The 21,971-nt window shown below is 40.8% G+C and overlaps 1 protein-coding gene across 2 annotated transcripts in view; it reads left to right on the forward strand.

Moving 5' to 3' along the window:
* Nucleotides 1-404: 404 nt before the first annotated feature.
* Nucleotides 405-21,971, forward strand: part of PANX2 (pannexin 2) — a gene marked incomplete at its 3' end in the record, with an annotated part of 28,862 nt that continues 7,295 nt past the window's right edge. Inside the window, exons 1-3 of one of the 2 annotated variants that reach the window (XR_014492864.1) lie at nucleotides 1,314-1,449; nucleotides 12,222-12,276; nucleotides 17,842-17,927. Coding sequence is in view for 1 of the 2 variants with exons in the window: in XM_083365810.1 (XP_083221936.1) it covers nucleotides 1,224-1,449 (226 nt within the window). Of the gene's footprint in view, nucleotides 608-1,117; nucleotides 1,450-12,221; nucleotides 12,277-17,841; nucleotides 17,928-21,971 lie in introns of those variants that run through there. The other variant, XM_083365810.1, reaches the window with a different exon arrangement.

Here is a 21,971-nt window from a genome sequence, read left to right on the forward strand (position 1 = left end):
CGACCTCTCACTGCCGTCCCCGCCAGTCGCGAAAGGCTTGCGTCGAGTGACTCGGCAGCTTTCTGCTGTGATGCCGGCGGGCCATCTGCCGCCCCCTCCCGGTTCTCCCGCCTGGCCCGGCGCCAAGCGGCCAGCCCCGCCTCCCCGCGGCTGCCCGGCGAGGCGAATTCCAGATGTGGAGGCGAAAGACCTTAAAGGACCTCTCGCCACCGTCTGCCGGAGCTTCGTCGCCTCCGGGCGTCCTTCCGCCACGAGTGCCGCGGCGGCTGCAGCACCTGCCTGGCTGGCTGGCTGGGCTCCTCCGAAGAGGGAACGTTCATTCGGTGCCTGGGCCGACGTAACTGAGCCCAAAGCAATCGGCCGTCCTCGTAGGGTTGTGTCGTTGGTTCGTTTGCTTCATCCCAGGAGGGATTTTGTTTAATCTGGGTGGGGTAGGGAGACTAAGGCTCCCTTTTGGACCGAGAGGAAATTCCAGGCCGGCGCTTTTTCTTCTTCCTTGCCGCAGCATCCCATCCTTTTCATGCCTGCCTTTGCTTTCGCGCGCCAGCCTTTCGCTCCCTCCCTGGACGGGGAGAGCCTTCCCTGCGCCGCTCCGCAACTTCACCAGGTAAAAACTACTAGGGACAACTCTGGTTACCCGCAGGAAGCCTTTTGCTTTCTTACCGCTCCGGGGGTGTCTTTTACGCCCCAGCAGAAACTCCCCCCCCCCGCTTGTGCTAAGCTTGGATCCGGTTTTTAAAAATCTCTCCCTCTCGATTGCCAGGAGGGTGGTGGTGGGGTGGTTGTTGTTGTTGTGGTTGTTGTTGTTTTCGTCGTTGTTATGGTTTTTGGACGCCGGCGGCGTTTCCCCGACAGTTCATCTTTGCTCGCGTTGGTTGCAGCAAAGCCTGCCTTGGGTGTGCAGCTCGGCTTTGCAGCAGCCGTCGCCTCCGATCCGGGTAACGGAAGGGGGAAAGCGGGCTGTGTAGGCTTTCCGAGGGCGCGCAGGCAGCCTCCCGGCCTGGCTGCCGCAGTCTCGGTAGAGACCGTGCCTGTCTAAGCAAAAAAAAAATGGTGCCTGCCCGGCCCGCGTCCTCCGCCGCTCGCCTCGGCTGCATTCATTGGTCTCCTCCCGCAGGCTGAGCCCATCCCGGGCTCCGGATCTTCTCCGGCGAGGCGACGGCGCCGCTGCTCCGGCCACTGGAGCCCGCTGAGTGCCCTCCGACCCGCCGCCGCCGCCGCCTATGCAACACATCATCGAAAACCATCCGGACATGGCAACGGCGCTGCTGGCTGGGGAGAAACTTAAGGAGCTGATCCTGCCCGGACCGCAAGACGACAAGACGGGCTCGCTGGCCGCGCTCCTCGTGCAGCTGAAGCTCGAGCTCCCCTTTGACCGCGTGGTCACCATCGGCACCGTCCTCATCCCGATTCTCCTGGTCACGCTGGTCTTCACCAAGAACTTCGCCGGTAAGGGCAGGCTGGGGAATGAGCTGGCTCTGCCGGCTTCAAGGCAGGGGGGAAATGCAACAGGCTGTGGTGGGATCTTAAGGACCGGGTGCAGCTTCATCCGTTGCAATTCTGCCTGCCAGACAGCTATGGAAAGTGGTGATCCTAAGCAGAAGGAGACCCGTAAAAGAGCCAGTGCACCCTTCCCATCCAGAGTAGTGAGCTGACACTGCAGCAAGAGCACTGCAAATGAAACAAGATCCTACTGGCTTTCCAGTAACAAGGGATCAAGCTGTAGAGCAGCGGTCCCCAACCTTTCCGGTTCTACGGACCGGCGGTGGGAGGGGGGGGATGGTTTTGCATGCGCAGTCTAGATCCCGCACATGCGCAAATGAAGTTTCAGACCCTTGCCCGCTGCTTCCACAGCCAGATTCCCAACAGGCCGTGGACTGGTACCACTCCACGGCCCGGGGTTGGGGACCCCTGCTGTATAGCAAAGATGACAGGTAATCCTCGACTTACAACCACAATTGAGCTCAGAACTTCTGTTGCTAAGCAAGACAGTTTTAAGTGAGTTTTGCCGCTGCAGTTGTTAAGTTAGTAACATGGTTATTAAGTGAATCTGGCTTGACCTTGTCTTTCAGGTCACAAAATTGGATCACATGACCCTGGGACACTGAAACCATCATAAATATGAAACAATTACCAAGCATTTGAATGTTGATGCTCCAATGGCCATAAATGACCATGTCATAAGTCATTTTTTCCAATGCCATTGTAAACTTTGAACGATCATTAAACGAACGGTTGTAAGTCGAGGACCAACTGTATATCCAAGACAGTGGGGAAAAAGAAGGGTCAAGCCCAAGTGGCCTGTAGTAGAAAGGGGTGCTTTCAGACAGGCAAATCCTGGCCCTATAGTAGAAAATCCATTGTGTGTTGATGGGACCAGTTCCTTCCTTAACACTCTTTCCCCCTTGTACGTCACAAAGATGGAAGAAAAGTTGGCAGAAGACAGAGGGGCCACAGGTGGATGATGTTATATTGTCTGGATGCTCTGTAAATCAGTGAGCAAGGAAAGATGGGCACACACAAAATCTCTTCTATAGACCCACCCCAAGTGGTATATGAGATGGTTCTCCCTTGATTCAATTTCATCAGAATCTTGAATTCACTTTGGTCGCAATCCTTGGCCTCCCAGACCCTCATCTGTACTTCAGGAACAGTAAGGGCGCCCTACTTACAAACTTGTTTTTATCAAGATGACTGGCTACTTTGGTGTATTAAATGCCTTGGGCATGCATGAACATTATGTTTGGGTTGTCGGTATGGATAATGGTTAGGGTGAAGTTGCAACTGAAAAGGCAAGATAAGAAAATTGGCACAAAAGTGCCAAAAAATCAACATGGGGGCCATCAAAAAAGTGGTGCTTGTAGAAAAGGGGGTGGGATTTGATGAGATGGTTGTGGCTACCATCTTAACTTTTTTGATGCCCTCTGGTCATTTCTGCTGGAGGTGGAAGATAGAAGGGCAAACTAGAGAATGTGTTTAGAAAAATGTTCCTTCTGAGTTACAGGCCTCCACTTCTCCTTGGTAGGGTGTCAGCGTGAAACTGTCTCTCTTGCCAATTCCTATCCTATTCTTATTGCTGTCTTCCAAGCCACTTCTAGTTACTCACTTTCCTCCAACATAATAGGGGACAAAACATATTTTATTCACGTCAAGACTGCCTTTAGGCAATGTTGGAATAAGAGGAAGAATAATATTTAATGACATCCTGTATAGTTAAGAATGGCTTATGTCTGTTTCACTCATGATGAGCTGAGATGAAGGTAACTTCATGAGGAGACAAGCAGAAAGACACAGAGAGAGAGAGAGAGAGAGAGAGAGAGAGAGAGAGAGAGAGAGAGAGAGAGAGAGAGAGAGAGAGAGAGAGAGATCTGTTTGTCCCATGATAGGATGCTGAGGGAGACATGGCCAGAGTGTGGGAATGGCAGAGAAAACAGCTGTCATGTGCTTTTGTGTTTGTCACACATAGTATGTTGTGGTGAAGATATTGGAAGGATGAGAATTCTGCTCCCTAAAACAGCCATATTTATGTGTCCCTCTATTTTTAAATAAACTTTCTAAAATAGATTTGTCAAAGGATCATATTGGCCTAGGTTGTCCATAGGAGCAGGGGGCCAAAATCAATCAAAAATGGCTGCACACACAAACGTGCATGTGCACATGCACACTTTTTTAAAGACTACAATACAGGTTCAACATAAAAAAATAAATTAAGCAAGATTAAAACCTTGGAGTTTGATGACATCAACCCCTTTTGTACAACTTCAGCCTCCAGAACCCTGCAGAACAATACCACCTTGGCAGCTTTGGGGAAGGGCACCCAAGGTTATTTTATTTATTTACTAGATTTTTATCTCGCCTTTATTATTGTGAAAGTAACTCAAGGAGCAAACATCCCTAATACTCCTTCCTCCTCCTATTTTCCCTACAGCAACAGCCCTTTGAGGTGAGTTGGGCTGAAGGAGATGTTGACTGGCCCAAAGTCAACCAGCTGGCTTTCATGCTAAGGCCAGATGAGAACTCACAGGAGGTTGGTGCCAGTCTGACCTCTGAAGGAAGCTAATGCATGATAGCCCCTGTGTTCTACATGAGCTATAAGAAACAATGTATTAGGTGCCGACTAAATAGTCATTGATTCTGTTGTTTATTTCATTTCATGTTATGTTTCCAACTCATTGGTGTCTTGGGTTTGGCCTTTTAGAATGCTAGTCTAGTGCTCTTCATGTATCTGTTTTTATATACACAGAACACCCATAAGGGTGAGAGGGAAATTTTATTTTACTATATATGCATAGGAGTTTTGGCAAGGTAGACAGCCAAACGGCTCCTCCATTGCCTACTTGGAGTGATGGAAACTCTTTCCTTAAGATCTGATTTAGCACAGTGATGTAGTTGTTGTTTTCATGGAGGCTGCGGTATTTATAATTGGCCTGCTGTTGACATGTGTAAGATTACTGGAAGTGCCTTCTTGCATGGCCAAAGGAATCTTTCCCCAACCTGGCTCCTTTCCAGATGTGTGAGAACTGCAGTGCTCAGCATTCCCCAGCAAGAAAAGTCTTTGGGAATTCTGACAATTCTCACACCTGGAATTCAAAGTCCTGGAAGATGTCTGGTTTGGAAAGACTGCTTAATGGCTTTCAAGGGTGTTTTCAGTTTTGACTTGGCAAGAAATAAATAGATAATTTTCCAGATATCCTGATCCTTTTCAATTGTAATACAGTAGTAGGTCTACAGCAGTAGAAGATAACTGTTTTTATATCTTAAACAGAAGATATGGCCATGTATTACATATATATATCTTAGTCTGCTGCTCCAGACATCTGGCATGATTTCTTTTCCAAGAGGAATAGACATGTTTACTTGTAGTATCCTAAAGAAAAATACACATAAAAGGTTATGATATAAATGAGAAGCTGAGTGCTGGTATGACGTGCTTTTTCTTTGAAGTCACTACTGTATAGCAGTGTCTGCCCTAGCTGTATCTTCCATGTATAATTTCCCTTGGAGATTGATGTAAGGCCAGCAGAAGGATAATGTGTGTAGTCTGTTACATAAATGAGAAAGTCCATACTGACTTTCTCATGTTGAATTGGTTGTATAAAATCTCATACAAACCTGAAATTCTTATGTGTGGTGAACTTGAGCTTTCATTTTAAAAAAATGTTTTATAAGAACATTCTAAGTAACTGTTACATAAGCCAGTATGAGGCATTTAAATACTTGATTGTTTTAGCTTGATTGACCTATTTGTTTTATCTATTTCACAGCCCTTAGAAAATAAATCATATTGGCTGTTGAAATCTACCTAACCACTAAGTGTTTGGATTTTTAGTTGAAGCCATTTAGTTTAGTAACTTTAACTTACTGGAGTATGTTTATTGGGTTGTATAATAGCCAGAGGTAGGGCTAGTTTCTGTTGGTGTAAATAGAACATAGAATCATAGGGTTGGAAGGGACCTTTGATGTCTTCTATTCCAACCCCGTGCCCAAGTCAGGAGATTTTATACAATCCCAGTCAAATGGTTATGCATTTGGAAACCTCCCATAACTCTGGGAGTCAAGCTGCTCCATTGATTAATTGTTCTTCGTCAGAAGAATTCTTATTTCTAGATTCAATCTCTTTTTTAACAAGCTTCCACCCATTATTTCTTGTCCTGCCCCTGGTGCTTTGAATAAGTTAATCCCCTTTTCTTTGTGACAGATCCTCAAGTACTAGAAGATAGTTATCATGCCCCTCCTTCCAAACCTTCTCTTTGATAGCCTAGGCCACGGGTCAGCAGCCCGTGGCTCTGGAGCCACATGCGGCTCTTTCATCCTTCTCCTGTGGCTCCCAGTCATCCTCTGCCATTTGCAGAGAGAGAGGCACTTGTGCTTCCCTTCTCTCTCTCTCTCTCTCTCTCTCTCTCTCTCTCTCTCTCTCTCTCTCTCTCTCTCTCTCTCACACACACACACACACACACACACACACACACACACACACTGAGTGGGGGAAGAGGACTGGCAGACCAAGGGCAGGAGAGCCAATCCAATAAGAATATGTGTCAGCTTGTCGGAGAACAGCGTGAGGCCAGCTGGCCAGATGAGCAGAAAATTGGAGAGAGGGGGGGAGAGAGGGAGAGAGAGGAAAAGAGGAAGAGAGAGAGAGAAAGAGAACTCATGCACAGCAGCCTCTATTTCTTTTTAATTAAACACTTCAATCAAACTCCCCCGCCTCGTGCGCACATGGGTTTTGCGGCTCCCAGTATTTTCTTTTCTCTGGGAAACGGGTCCAAGTGGCTCTTTGAGCATTTAAGGTTGCCCACCCCTGGCCTAGGCACACCTAGTTCCCTCATCCATTCATGATACAATTTAGCCTCCAAGCCCTTTATCATCTTTGTTGCTGTTTGCACACTTTCTAGGGTCTCAGCATCTTTTTTTGTATCATGGTGACTAGAACTAGACGCAGCATTTCAAGCATGGCCTCACTGGTGCAGTACAAAGAGGTATCGTCATGTCTCATGACCTTGATGTTATCCCCCTGAGTTGCATCAACAGAGGAATAACATCAAGATTCCAAGAAGTGATATACTGCGCTAGTGAGGCCATACTTGGAACACTGCATACAATTCTGATCACCATGATACAAAAAAGATGCTGAGTTTAAAAACATCTATATGAACTGGAAAAGGTGCACATCTTATGACAGTAGTAGTGTTTAGTGGTGGCACAGTGGTTAGAATGCAGTATTGCAGGCTGTCTCTGCTCCCTGCCAAGAGTTTGATCCTGACTGGCTCAAGGTTGGCTCAGCCTTCCATCCTTCCAAGGTCGATAAAATGAAGACCCAGATTGTTGGGGTCAATATGCTGACTCTGTAATCCGCTTAGAGAGGGCTGTAAAGCACTGTGAAGCAGCATATAAGTCTAAGTGCTCTTGCTATTATTTCAAATACAGATACCTTTTTCCATATTGTGTTCTTGAAATTGGTATTTTTTACTTTTGTGAATTTCTCAGGGGGTTCTCTGGGTTAATGTAATCAGTTCACATCTGATCAAACAAAATTTGCGTTTGAAAAGAACATTATCTATAGAAATTATGGGGGGCCACAGTGGCTAGGACGTTGAGTCAGAAGACCATTGAAAGGTCTACAGCTCAGCAGTTCAAAACCCGAGAGCATGAGCCACGTGACTGAGTTCCCACCAATTTGTCCCAGCTCCTGCTCACTTAAAAATCAATCAATCAATCAGAATAGAACTGGAAGGAATCTTGGAGGTCTTCTAGTTCAACCACTCCTCAAGCAGGAGACCCTCTACCATTTCAGACAGTTTGCGAATGCATGAGAATGTAAGTAGATTAATAGGTACCACTTTGGTGGAGAAATACCAGGGACATGAAAGGAGCCCACTCAGGCATCCCCCTGGGCAATGGTGATGTCACCAGCTAATCCTTTCAACCTGGAAGTGCCTTGGTAGGTGTTTTCAATGCAAATGTAGTAGTGTAGAAATATTTATTGCTCAGCAGCAACTCTTGTAAAAATGTACATATTATAGCCCGCCCCCTGTTTTAGCCAGAGGCCTTAAGCTCTTCCATGATACACTAAAGCACCCTTTCTCAATTTAGGGTTCTGCAAGAAGCCTCTAGGGGTTCTGCTAAAGGTCATGCTTAAAAATTACTTGGAGTTTTTGAAATTTACATGCCGTAACATAGAATGCTAGTGCTTGCAACAGTGGGAATTTTTATGTACCGCAGCTGAGCTTACTGATCACACTACGTGATCTACAATACCATGAGCTATAGATCCTTTTTTATATAAAAACCTGTTGACAGGGACTATGATTAAATCCAAATTTGGATCATACGCCAAACAACCACAGTTTTTATCTAACTTCTGTTATGGATTAGATGTTTGCATGACATTTGAACTTAGATTGGATGGATATGTGTGGTTAATCTACTGAAGTTGGAAGTCTGAAGTGGCTGCACAATGAAACTGTTCTTCTATAGCATCCCAGTGGTCTCTCTCCTATTTCTATCTCATTTTAATCACTTGAAGGCATGTAACAGAGGTGAAATCTAGGCTGCAAGCTGTTAAAAATAAACCAAAAAGTGTCAGCCAGCCTGCCACACAGAGGTAGTTGAAATAGAGGCCCAGATGGTGATTGTCAAAAGAGTATAATTTGAACTCAGTGGCTCAGATTTGGTTCATTCATTCAACTCTTTGATGCCAAATCAGTGAAGAATCATGACAGGACAGAAATGTACTACCGTATTTTCCGGCGTATAAGACGACCCGGCGTATAAGACGACCCCCTACTTTTCATGTTAAATTATAGGGTTTGGGCTAATAACTCAATATTTCACTTCCTGGCACACAATCTGCATATTAACAACTCGTTTAGCGTTAGTACCCTTTTTTTATAAGTGCCACGATGTTGCTAAAATAAAAGAGGTAAACTTTGTGACCCTCCCAGCCCGTGCATAAAACAGAAATGAAAAGGCTTAAGCCTTTCCGTTCCCAAATACCAAGGTTTCCCCCGGGTTTTGCGCGGTTAAATAAACGGCATTTGCGTATTAATGTTTCTCCACAGAGCACAAAATTTGCCCGAATTAAGGAAAGTGGGGAGCTAAAGAATCTGGGGCTACAGGGAATACCTCTGGCACGACAGGCAACCCTGGGAAATACGAGGACTGTAGCGGCACGCTCAGTTTGCACAATCCGATCCAGAAAGCGCCCGGAGGCTCCTTCATTACTTCTAACTGCAGAACGTCTCCACGTCCCACCCGCCTTGCCTTTTAAACCCCGCCCCCTTTTCCCCTGTAACGTTTCTCTGCTCCGCCTGCTCTGTGATTTGCCCAGCTTTGCTCCTTCCCCGCCAAATGGGCGCCTCGCCTTCTTTCCTCTGAGCTCTCTCGCTTGGTGCGCTGCCGCTCTCAGTTCCGCACTCCATGACCGGGCGATTCTTCTGGTCGGCGCGGTCAGGCGGTGCCTCAGCGGGAGCAAAGGTGCTCACTTCCTACTGTTCAGCGGCGCGCCTCTGGGGACCGCCTGCCCCTCCTCTCGTCGGGGACCTGACAGCCAGCATTGGAAGCGCCAGCATGACCAGTCCTAGAGAGAGCAATGGCGGCGGCTGCAGCAGCTGCCCCATGATCTGACAAGAGTTTGCCCTCCATCACCCGTTCGCTGTTGGCCACCTAACCATGGGTCGCCATCGCCTACCTCCATTCACCCAGTGATCCCACCGTCCAGCAGAAAAGATCAGAGAGGTGAATAGTATTTTCCGGCGTATAAGACGACCCCCAACTTTTGAGAAGATTTTCATGGGTTAAAAAGTCATCTTATACGCCAGAAAATACGGTACTTCTGTTGGCCTGAGGGCCACACTAGGCTTAACAACGGATGTTGAAAGCCATATTCAAAACATTGCAGGGCAGGATCCAGTTTTTAAAATGGGGATTCCAGTGTTGTTAAGGATGGAAATGGATGCCTGAGCTCTTACAGTGACTGAATTCAGACAGTTTTGCCCCATAAATCTCCCCCAAACACTTATAGTGCAAATATCTCCAGTTTTTCCTCTGTTTGGGAGGAGCCTTGGGGGAAATGCAATATTGATAAGCCGCACTCTTTGCACTCCAGAGGTAGCAGAAAAAAAATATCTGGCTGAAGAAGAAGTTTTGAATTACAAATTCAGAAATGTTTCTCCAGTCATCCATTAAAATAAATGCAATATTATATGTATTTATTTTGGAATATGCCTGACTGACTAAGCCGGGCTTTGGCTTTTTAATATTGTGCTATTCAAACAACTTAAGCAGAAACACTTCCACTAGGGAGACATTGCTGCTCTAACATTCCCTTTATCTAGTTTAAAAAGACAATGTTGCTTACAAATTGCCTTCTAGAATGGACAAGTGCACAATTACAAAAGTTCTTATTTACTCCTTTCCTATAAGAATATGGTGCTTTTATGGTAGGATCTTAAATTACCTAGCTATATTATTGGGAATATAATTATTCTTGATAGGCTTCTGGGGTGGGCATATTTAGTACTGCGGTGTTAGATACCAAGAAGAAAACCATTCTAACTTTTATCAGTGCTAACTAAACCCTCAGAGTTTAGAGCAGCTAATTTCTAGATAATAACTATAAATGGGGGAAGAGCAACTAAATAAGCAATGATACAGTGTTTTGAGTTGGTGAAAAATCTGCTAACAATAAAGTCCACAAAAAGCCATTGGGCAAGTAAATTTCTTATAGCCTATTTACAAGCCGGGCTTGAATTAAAGGAAAAAAGACACCCTATGACCAAGAAAAGCTTGTTGAGAAAACCTGAATGTATAGGTGCTGCTGCCTTGGCAAAATTATGGAAATGGTTTAACATTCCTTTCATCTTATTGGTTTTTTTTTTATTTCAGTGACCAAGTTGGTTGTTGCTTGTTTGTGTTTTTGAGATTAGCCAAAGTTGCCACCGGAGTTTGGTGGCAGGATAAAAAGCATGATTAAAACAATAATGCTAAGATTTGTCAGACTACAAACAGGCCACCAGCATATTGAGTGATTGAATCAATGGGTCAATATTCTTCCTGTTTAAGCACTCAAAAGAATTTACAACAATTAAAACAGAAGCTGTAAAACCTGATAATAAAAATAGTACAATTCAAATTAAAGACAAAAACTTTAAAATCAGTGAATAGTTAAAACATTGGGGGTTTTATTCCAGTATTCCTTAAATATTGAGATGATTGAGTAAACGTTTGTAATATCTTATAGAGCTGACATTTAATTGCTTAATTAGCTCATTGTAATATTGCTTTATTGGTGAATTCTTTTGCAGAAGGGCTATAGGCAGGATTGTGTAAGTGCTGACAGACTGAGGGTTTTTTTTTTTGTTTTGTTTTTGGAGTCAGATATAATGTGCCCATTTTTGTTTGTAGGGTTTTTTAACAAGAGAAAACAAAGGCACAATCCAGAACAAGTTAAGCATCCTAAAGTCCCCCAACATTCCATTAGGGAACGTCTTACAAGTTGACTTTATCTCTCATTAATCTTAACGGTTATTTCAGTCAGTCATGGACAAACTCAACTGGGAATTTGGGGAGATGCAGTTCTGGCATATCTGGAACTTGAACTGCTCCTTGGTGGAGCAGTGGGCTAATGCCTCCTTAAGTAACACCAGCTGCCTGCAATTAGTGCAGGTTCGAGTCCCACCAGGCTCAAGGTTGACTCAGCCTTCCATCCTTCCGAGGTAGGTAAAATGAGGACCCAGATTGTTGGGGGCAATTAAGCTGACTTTGTAATAATGCCGCTTGGGGTGTGTGTGAAAGCCCTAATAAGCAGGCATATACATAGAATGAAGGCTACTGCTAAGCTTGTAAGCCGCCCTGAGTCTTCGGAGAAGGGCGGGATATAAATGTAATTAAAAAAAATGTTGGCAAGAGGCTTTGGAGAAAAATGATGTTTTTTTATTTTGATACATAGAAAACCCAATTCTTATGTCAGCCTTTCAGGAATTAGGGGGTGTTAAAGTAGCAACAAAAAATTGGAGAATGGCCTTATGAAGCAACTTTAATAACTGGCTTAAAAATAATTACTCCTCAAATCAACAAAAAAGGATTTTTCTTTTGCTGGTATAGAGAAGGCATAGAGAGACCACAAGTCCCCTTTGTCATGAGATGTTACCGTTCTCATTTGAAATCTCATGAGATTTGGCAACTTAGCCAGACTTTTACCATTTTACCTTAGAAAAAAGAAAAGAGAATAATTGAGCTTGGGCATAAGACTGTTAAAACCTCACATTTTAGCTACTTACTTCTATTTCTACCCCTTTTGTTTGGATTTGTAGAGTTCATTATGTTAAATTATTCATCATGCTTTAAAGCAAGGTTTCATTTGCTAGCAGCTGCATCATCCAAATGAAAGGACAGATTGTTATTATTTCTGCCATTGGTAAGTATTTTGGAATTACAGCATTCAAAAAAACCAGAAGGATAGATTTTGAGATCACTTACATAATGTTAAGTTGTAGTTTGATATCCAGAAAAGATTGCATAATCATGCCACATTTTTTTAATATAGATCATTTCTCCCAAATGTGTTGCAGTTTTGCCTTTTTATATAAGGTGAACAAGCTAAATAAACTGTACTTAGGTCAATCTGCATGTTTTGCCTTCTGTTTTCTTATTGCGTGTATTTGAAATGGCCTAATTGCAGCAAAGAAAGCTCATCAATGCTGTGTTTTTGTATCTCTTAGCAGTTTCCTAATTCAGCCCTCTTCCATTCTCATGAAGAAAATAGTGGAGACAACAGTAAGTGATATGACTGATCAGTCAATTTTATTGGTTTTGTTTTATAGGTGGTCCTTGGTTAACAATTGCCTTGTTCAGCAACTGTTCAAATGACAGATAGACAGACAGAACAAACAGATTTATTTTTGCAGATTCAGTGTTTATCAGTCATGTGTACTATACTAACTTTGCTATTATTGGTTTCCAGAGACTGCTTTTCAACATTCATTTAAGTGAGCTCTAGTAACCTGTCTATTTCTAAAAAAAATCTTCAAATATCATGCAGTGTTCCTTCTCAGTCTTGGTTGAGATGATTTGCAGCATCAATTTAGTCTGAAATGATGAAAGAAGAGAAAGGATGGTGACATGATCAGAGTGAGCTGATGCCACACCAAATGAAAGCTGTAGCTTTGATATGCTAAAATTAGATTTTGGATCTATGCAACTGCTGGCTTGTTCGTTTTTTCCAAAAAAAAAGGGATTGGAAACTACAGCCAACCTACTTGCACCACAAAGAAAAATTCAGGAAGATTATAACTTGAACATAACTTAATTTGCATATATTTATGGTTCTTAAATCCTGTGTTTATTTTTCTTAACAAATAAATCTGAAAATATCCAAACATTCTCATTCAAAATTAAAGCATTGAAAAAGAACTCAAGTTCTTATTGTTTCCAGTTTGGAAACAAAATATTTTCCACACCATAATTTTAATTTTCTGTAATTGTGCCCCTTTGGGCAATAATAGCATTGGCAGATGAGAAAACCTTTCAGTCTAGTGCACCTGTATTCCCACATTCTTAACACAAATAAAACACAAAGAATTACACAAATGTTTTTTCATACTTTATAGGTCTTTCAGCTGCTTTTACTTGATCTGCAAGTTTTGCATTGTCCTGTTCTGAACGCAAGTTTTGAAGCAGTGTGGCAAATGTTAATATTTGAAATTTTTTTAAAGCACTTTATTCTGGAAGAACATAAATGTAGGAAGTTCTGGTTAAACCAAAATTCTGCTGCCATATCTAGCTTTTGAACATACTTAAATACTGGTAGTCCTTAACTTACTATTGGGACCAGAACTTCCATCACTAAGAGATTCAGTCATTAAGCAAGTCACATTCAAATTTATGACATTTGTTGCCACGGTCATTAAGTGAATCTGGCTTCTCCCATTGACTTTGCCTAATGCAGACATGTCAAACACAAGGCCTGGGGGCCAGATCCGGCCCGCGAAGTGGTTTCATGTGGCCCACGAAGCCATCCTGGAAACACTGCCTTGGCCCTGGCCCAGAGACCCTCCTTCTGCCAGAGACCCTCAGATCTGTCCCACTCCTGCCCAGGCCCCCATAAGCGAATGATGCGAATGATGTAGAGCTGGCCACGCCCACCTAGTAGGCCATATGCACTCTAGCCACGCCCACCCAGTAGGCCACACCTACCCGGCCCCCTAAAGGCAACCGCAATGCTGATGCGGCCCTCAATGAAATTGAGTTTGACACCCCTGGCCTAATGGAAGCCCTCTGGGAAGGTCACAAATAGTGACCTTGTGCTAGTGCAACCATTGTAAGTACAAACCAGTTGCCAAACACTTCCATTTTGATCATGTGAATATGAGGATGTTTGAAGATAAGGTTAAATGCTGATTTATTTATTTATTTAGTTATATTTATATACCGCCCTATTCCCTGAGGACTCAGGGCGGTTTACAGGGAATTAAAAATCCAAAATACAAAAATTAAGAACCAAATTAAAAAATATTAAATTAACCCTGTAGTCAGTTAAAAAGAACCCCAAATTAAAAATTCCTCCTCAGTCTGGGCCCGAGAGCTCAAAGAGCCAGGTCTTCAGGCCCCGGCGGAATGATCGGAGGTCGGGGGCAGTCCTCAGCTCCACCGGCAGCTGGTTCCAGAGGGCAGGCGCCTCTGGAATCATAAAGAATCATAAAGTGGTCAGATGATCTTCATAATTGGAATAAAATAAATGGATACCACTTGTCTAAAGGAACAAAACCAGTACAAAGGAAGAATTGTCTTTGTTTTAAAAGGTACATGTGTACAGAAGTTCAAATTGAACTTGGTGATCCTGGGTTAAAATAAAAGAAAAATGAAAAGCAATACTGTTGGTTGTATCTACTATAGACTGCCCAGGAAAACAATAGGGGATAATTTCCAAAAATAAATTTAAAATATCCATTAAATATTTTAAGTCTTGATTTTGACGGAAAGTTGAAGGTAGTCAAATACATACCTGGGACTTCAAGAAAGCAGGTTTCAGTAACTCACAATTATTTCTTACATCAATAATAAATATAAGTGAATGAAACTAATGAAAAGAGGAATACAAAATGAGTGAAAGTTCCTAAAATTTAGGTTGAAGATTATTTTGATGGACTGATAGATACCTATGGAAAATGAATATCTTAGGGAAATCAAATGTGCAGTAATGTAGCTACCTGACTTGATGATATGAAAAAAAATGTTTTGGAATTTTAGTTGTTCACAAACTGTATCTAAATTCAACAATATGCCATATCTACAAAAAAAACCTAGAAATTAAGACCTCCTAGGAAAAATTGAGGAAATATAGTCATTACACAAAAGAAAAGAGAGAAGCCACTAGAGCTGTTGCAAGTAATGAGGTTAGAAATAATTCTAACCATGTTCCTTGTGCATTCCAGTCTTGGTCTTCTTTTCAATCTGTTTAATTTGGAAAGAGATAATGCAGAGGGGGTCAGGATTCTGCCCTGATCAGAGGATAACTCTCTGAAAATTGAACCATGTGATATCAAACTCTAAATCTCAACCTATAAAAGCAGTTCAGCTGTAGAATCTGTTCAGCAGTAGACGAGGTGATGAAACCTTTTCCTGGATATGCTCAAGCAGAGGCTGGACAGTTAATTGTCAATAACGCTTTAATTTGAGTTTCTGTATTGAGCATAGAGGATTGCACAGAAGGAGCTAAATTCTATGATGCTGAAGACTATGGTATTTCTAAGACAGTGTGTTTTTTTTTAAATACACAAGTTTCATAGCATTGACTCTATAGTGGCCTGAAGGACTATGTTTTCAAACCCAGGTTGTTGTGTTTTTTTTTGTTGTTGTTATTCTCATGGGAAAAAGTTGAAATTTGTGAGGTATATTGTTTCCTATACCGCTAAAGGAGGAAAGAAAAAAAACGGCCCAATTTGGTCAGATTTAGAATTAGGTTTGTGATTTTACAAGTACTGTGGATGTCAAGATCTTGCTAGTCTTGTAGAATTTATTTTGTCTTTTCAAAAGCCTTCAAATTTCTCAAGCTAAAAAGAAAAAAGGTCTGAAATATTCAGCCTCATACAATCTGGGGGTCTCTATGGGCTGCAGAAGTGGTATTGGGTATGGAGGGGGGGTTCTATGACGGCAGTAGCTTGACTGTGTCTTAATTCTATTGGGAGTTTTGCAGAGCTTACTTTCTGCCCCCTTTTCTGGTGCAAGAACAAAGTGTCTTTGTGTTTACAGATCTCACTCTTCCCCTCCCCTTGGCTCCAGCCAAAGAAGAATGACTAATCCCCACCTGTCAGCGGCTATCCCAGATACTATAACAAACACATTTCCAAAGTGTTATTCCATCTGCTGCTCTTTTACCTGTTTTTCTGGTGTTTGGATGCATTGCCTCAGAGTATCCACAATATTAGCTAATGGAAATCAGACTCCAGAATTCTAGTTGGAAAGGATTCTCTGAAGTCTTTTTTGCTTAGCTTGTTATGGAGTACCCACTTTAGACTAGTATGTCTCTTCTACCTTTCCACTAACATATGGGAAGAAAAATACATGAGATAGGGTCTTTGTTCTTGATTGATCTTGAGAAAGGCTTAGCAGGCCTGACTAGTACTTGAGTGGGAGTCTGTCAGAAAAATCTGTCTGTGTCTGTCTATCTATCTACCCACCCACCCACCCACCCATCCATCCATCCGTGGCAGTTAAGGAACAACAAATTATATTTCTCTGAAAAATACAATAGCAAACTACTCCCATGCATATTGCAGCAATAAATTACATAGAATTGCTAATGGAATCACAAAAGTCAAGCTGACCTGAAAGGAAACATACCTTTTATCCATTAATAAGTACTACCGGTACTTGTAAGAATTGAAAGATGGACTAGGTTTCGGAATTTGTGGATTTGTTTAATCAGTGAGGAGGGAAAAGGATGGAGAAAAGAGACTGAGAGACCAGCCCAAAGTCCTCTCCATTGACAATGCATTGAACTATGAAATTTGAATGCCAGATTCCAGATCTACTTAGAAAACATGTGGATTCTTGTATCTTTGGTTTCCTTTAATTAACAGCAGTAAGAATCCTAGTTAATGCTAAGAATATTGCAAAAACTCCATTGTGCTTTTATTGGATTCTTTATAGCAGCCTGCAGACAGTATGGCTACCATTACCCCATCTGCAGCTTAGGCAAAACAAACATTTACACTCTTGGTAGGTAGGGTAACTTGAATGGGGAAAAACAAGTGATTTAAATTAAAAATGTCAAATTGGGCTGATTCCTTCCCATTACAAAACCAGCTGACTTCAGTGACAGGATTTTTTTCAGAGGCATAGGCTCCAATCAGTAAAAAAAATATCTCTACCTCCCGCTCCCCAACAGTAAGAGGATTTCATACCATCTCAGGGCTCTGATGTGTTATGGGATAGGTATGTTGAAAGGAGAAAAATGTGGTGACTTCTTAATATTTGAAGAGGTTTCATTTTTATTTTTATTTTTAATCCCATTTATATCCTGCCCTTCTCTGAAGACTCAGGGCGGCTTACAATCTAAAGCACAAATCAATGTGCTTAGCAATAGCCTTCATTCTTTGTATATTTATTTATTTATTTATTAATCCCATTTATATCCCGCCCTTCTCCGAAGACTCAGAGCGGCTTACAATCTAAAGCATATGCCTGCTTATTAGGGCTTTCATCCCCCCCCCAAGCGGCATTATTACAAAGTCAGCTTATTGCCCCCAACTATCTGGGTCCTCATTTTACCTACCTCGGAAGGATGGAAGGCTACGTCAACCTTGAGCCTGGTGGGACTCGAACCTGCACTAATTGCAGGCAGCTGGTGTTACTTAAGGAGGCATTAGCCCACTGCTCCACCCAGGCTCCTGAATTCCTAGCAGCTAAAAATCTTGAATCCTTCATTCTAAATATTTGTTTTATATTTACTGATTATATATACCAACTCTATGTTTTTGCACTATGTCTCAATATGGTGAAGCAGCTTTTCTCAGCTTGTACATTGGAGCAGATATTGGCAGACTTTGCACATTGTTTACCAATGAATCGGCTGCTTGTTTAGGCATTTATTCTCATTTCATATAGTGGTAAAACTAACTAGGAAGTGATCATTTGTAATTGCCAGATCCAGATGCCTGTGTAATTTTTTTCTAAACATGCCAAAACCGTGAGCATGCCCGACCCAGTAAGTTCTAATTTATACTCCTCTATTATTCGGAGTAACCAACTAGGATTTCAAGGGTAGACGTCATACTATGGTAGTAGACCAATGCAAACATTATTTAAACTGTATTAACCAACTTTTAATTTATTTTTCAGAAAGAAGAGGATCTGGGAATTTTAAAAAAATATTTGCAGTAACAAAGGAATAGCTACTTTTCATTAAATAAAACATAATCAAATAATTCATGTGCCGGGTTGTATTCTTATTTTGGGGAACTACATTTGGCTAAGATTGCTGGGGGACTTGTGATTGCAGTAACCATGTGGCATATTACAGTCATGATCTAACAGGAGCATTTCTGCATGAGCACTAAAGATGGATGATATACAACAGAGCATTATTGCTTGGAGGAGTGGGGCGTGTACATGAGGTCTCTTATTTGCATGCAAAACCTTGATGTTCATGCTCATGTCTTCTACTGCAAAGATCAAATCATGGCCAAGTTCAATATTATTACTAGAGTATATGTTTAAACCCAATAAATAAATGTTTACTCTGGATTTTAGCCATATAGACCCTATTTTTTTTAACAAAAAATCAGTTTCATCTCCCAGTAAGACTTTAAGGCTATGCTAGCATAATTTTCTTCTCAGTGATACAGAAGTATGTTGTCATTTAATTCCAAGATTTTGTTCAATCATAGGGAATTTCCTTGATTCTCATCCAAGTATTAATCAGGAGAAACCCAGTTTAGCTTTTTTTTTTTAAGAATTGGCCAAGGCAGTCTCAGTGCTGCCAGCTGCTGCAACGTAAACCATATATTTCAGGCAAGTTAAATCAGTCCAGTTCTTTCCTTAATGGTAAAAAAAAACCCATGGCCAACTTAATTGCTTGTAAATATATGGTATCTTAATTGATTATTGTTTTTACTGGTGTTCCTGTAAGCTTTATCCCAAAGGTGTAATCATGTTAAATATAACACTTATCTACAATCAAAAAACAGCTATCATTTCTACCTTAAACATATTAAGGAAGATAATCAGAAGGAAGAAAGAAAAAGACAACAATCTTACATAAATTAATGGAATATTAGAGAGTGAAAAGGAAAATAAAATTGTAATGATAACTCAGAACAACAATAGTTATGTGATGGAACTTGGTAACCCTTCTAAGATTTCTAAGACAGTTAGAGTGGGATCTGTATAAGAGCATCTCTTTGGGGGTGTGACTGTGTGGTTAAACTCCCATCTTTTTGTTACCCAATCACCACATTGACTTCTTTCATTCTTCCTGAAGACACCCCTGGATCTGTACAAGTGCACAGAAATATAAATAGTGAGAACAGAGAGCATGGTTTTACCAAAAGAAGGGGGAAATATATGGTTGCTCAATGAATTAAAAATAAGGAATGGGACTATTCTGAATAATATCAGTAATATAATAATATAATGTCAGTAAAATACCTTGGCGTTGCTTAGCATGCTATATTTTCATTCTTTACCTATTCATAGCTTTATTTCCATCATGTAATTTAGGTTAGTAAGATTGTGTATACAGTTCGTTCATGCATGAATAAAAATCTAGACTGTTCACAATTTTCTGCCTCGCCTTTAATAGGTTATGTCTCATTAATATTTGGGAATTATTAAGATCAGATTATTAAGATCAGTATGGTATTTTATGCTATCTGTGTGCAAAGAGTGAGGAGTTTACAATCTGAGAAAACAACAGAAAGGGGAGGGAAGTCCAAGTAGGGGCAACTAATAATTAAATGAGCTGTTGTTTTCAGTTGCACGTGCTTTGATTTACAGATAAATTTAGTACTCAATCCAAGGAACTAGAGCAGGGGTCGGCAACCTTGGCTCTTTTATGATTCGCGGACTTCAACTCCCAGAATTCCCGAGCCAGCATAGCTGGCTCGGGAATTCTGGGAGTTGAAGTCCGCGAGTCATAAAAGAGCCAAGGTTGCCGACCCCTGAACTAGAGGATGGTGCCAAAATCTAGTGGAAATAGTAAGGATTGAATTGTGTGTATTATTGTACATGGAACCTGTATAAATTTTGAATTTCTAAGTTCGTACTTTAAATATGGATACTTATAAGCAAAATGTCATTGCTGGATTCGTAAAGTAGAGACAGGTTGACACCCATAGACTGTGGTCTCATTTTGTATCCAAACTTGCACCAACAAAATGTGATGTGTTAATGTCACTGTTTGCCCAAGTAAATTTTATTGGAGCCGAGAAGAATATATATTTATTTTTGTGCAAGTGTCAGGCTTGGAGATTGTTTCTTTGGCAGAAACACTCTACCACCACGCATTTGCTTTTTAAATTAAAATGCCTTTTAGAACCTAGGTAAGTGGGCTGTTCCATACCAATAATAATGAATGGTTGAAAGCTGAAACTCTTTATTCATTGTTTTTTTTAAAAAAAATAGCCTGTTTTTCACTATTTAACAGACATTCTAAAGCGGAGACTTGCTTTACAGTTAGAATTATCAGGTGTGTCGGATGTATTTATTTTATTGGGCTTATTGCTGTTTCAATCTCTCAAGTTTTGCTTTTCTAGTTTAATTTTTAATTCTGTTAGTAAATAATGCTATCTAAAAAGGTAAAGAGTAGCACTACATAAAGATTAAAGATACCTGCAGGAGATGGATCAATGGCAGCTTTGTGCTATTGCAGTGCACGTCCCACTCCTTCATCATGGGTGTCATGACAACCTTTGTACCTATCAAAGGGGCAAACTTGCATCATGACAGTATACCATTTTCATCATTTTGACAAAAGTTTTAAAATCTTTGGACAACTGGTAAATAAGAAACTACTCTCCATTTTAGTCAGGTTTAAGAATAGAACCATAAAAATTAATGAGGCAATTTAGTTATGCCTATCATATCCCCGTAGAATTAAATAAATTTACTCTGTGCTATATTAGATTTGACTTCAACCCAATTGATGGGATTTTGAATACAAGTGAATTAAGGTACAAGATGAGTTTCTATAGATTACATTCATTTACCTAAATATGTTTTGCAAAGGATTGCTATGCTTTACTGCTGAATGATAATCTCGGAGATGATCCTGAAATCTATTACTTAGATTACATAGGATTAATATTTTCAGAGAGGAATGAAAATGTGTGTGTCATTAACAATCACAAAAAGGTGTTTTGTGGCAGACTTTCTGGAAATCATAGAATGTATTTCTTTATAATGCTTTTCGATTGTATTTTTATAAAAGCTACTGATTTTTATAAGATGCCATTTTACTGATTTTCATAAGATGCCATTTCATGGATGTGTGATCAATACCATATATAGACAATGAACAGTCTCGCTTTGCAGTTCCAAAAATTATTAGGGATAGTGTTAATAACTAGTTTATTTTCAGGACACCGAAAATGAAGTCAGTTAAGGAGTATTGTTAAATTCAAAACAGGTTCCACCAAATAGATATCTGGCCCCCAAATTATACGATTGTGCATACTTTGGCAGTATTTGTTTTTTTCTTTAGAAAATTTGAAAGAAACTATTTGCCAAATTGTAACTGGCAACATTCAGATGCAGAATGTTCATTTAGTAGCATATTGTAGACTTTGGGGGCAAATTAAATTTCATTCTCCTGATTCCATTTTTATTATTTCCACGCTAAGCAATAATTCTGTAGGGTCTCAAAATTGCCTTTATCATGACAGGATTTTGATTAAACTCTGCAATATTCATTTCATTATAATTTAGGGTATTGACTATGAGGAAATATTTCCAACTGTATCTTTGAAGTCCATAATATTTCATCTTTCCCTATTGAATGGAAGCAATTTAATGGTCTATAACACATTCTGAATTCAATTACTTTTGAATTTAAAATGTCCTGTTTTGTTAGCTGCTCCAATCGTTTGGAGAGCATTTCAAGCTTATAACAGTTCAGTTCTGAGCTTAAACACACTTCCAAAATGATCAAAGCAGCCCATACTGAATACAAAATAATGTTCTCAAAGTAGGGAGCGGCTGTCTCAAAATACTTTGAATCTGAAAGTATTTCCTACCCTTAGTTGCAATTATTCATACACATTGGAGAAACAAAATTCTTTTAAGTATATCTATGAGATAGGAATTGAATATGCCCCCTGTAGATGGTGTTATTCATTATTCATATATTTGGAGATGAATCCCTATTACAGAAATGGTCCTATATTGAGATGTGCTTTAGAAAATTAAATATGTATTTAAAATATTTATATCAACACCTATATTAAACACAACAGCCCTCCCTGGGTGGGTCA

This window comes from Vipera ursinii, assembly GCF_947247035.1.
Source record: "Vipera ursinii genome assembly, chromosome: 6".
NCBI classification, from domain to species: domain Eukaryota; kingdom Metazoa; phylum Chordata; class Lepidosauria; order Squamata; family Viperidae; genus Vipera; species Vipera ursinii.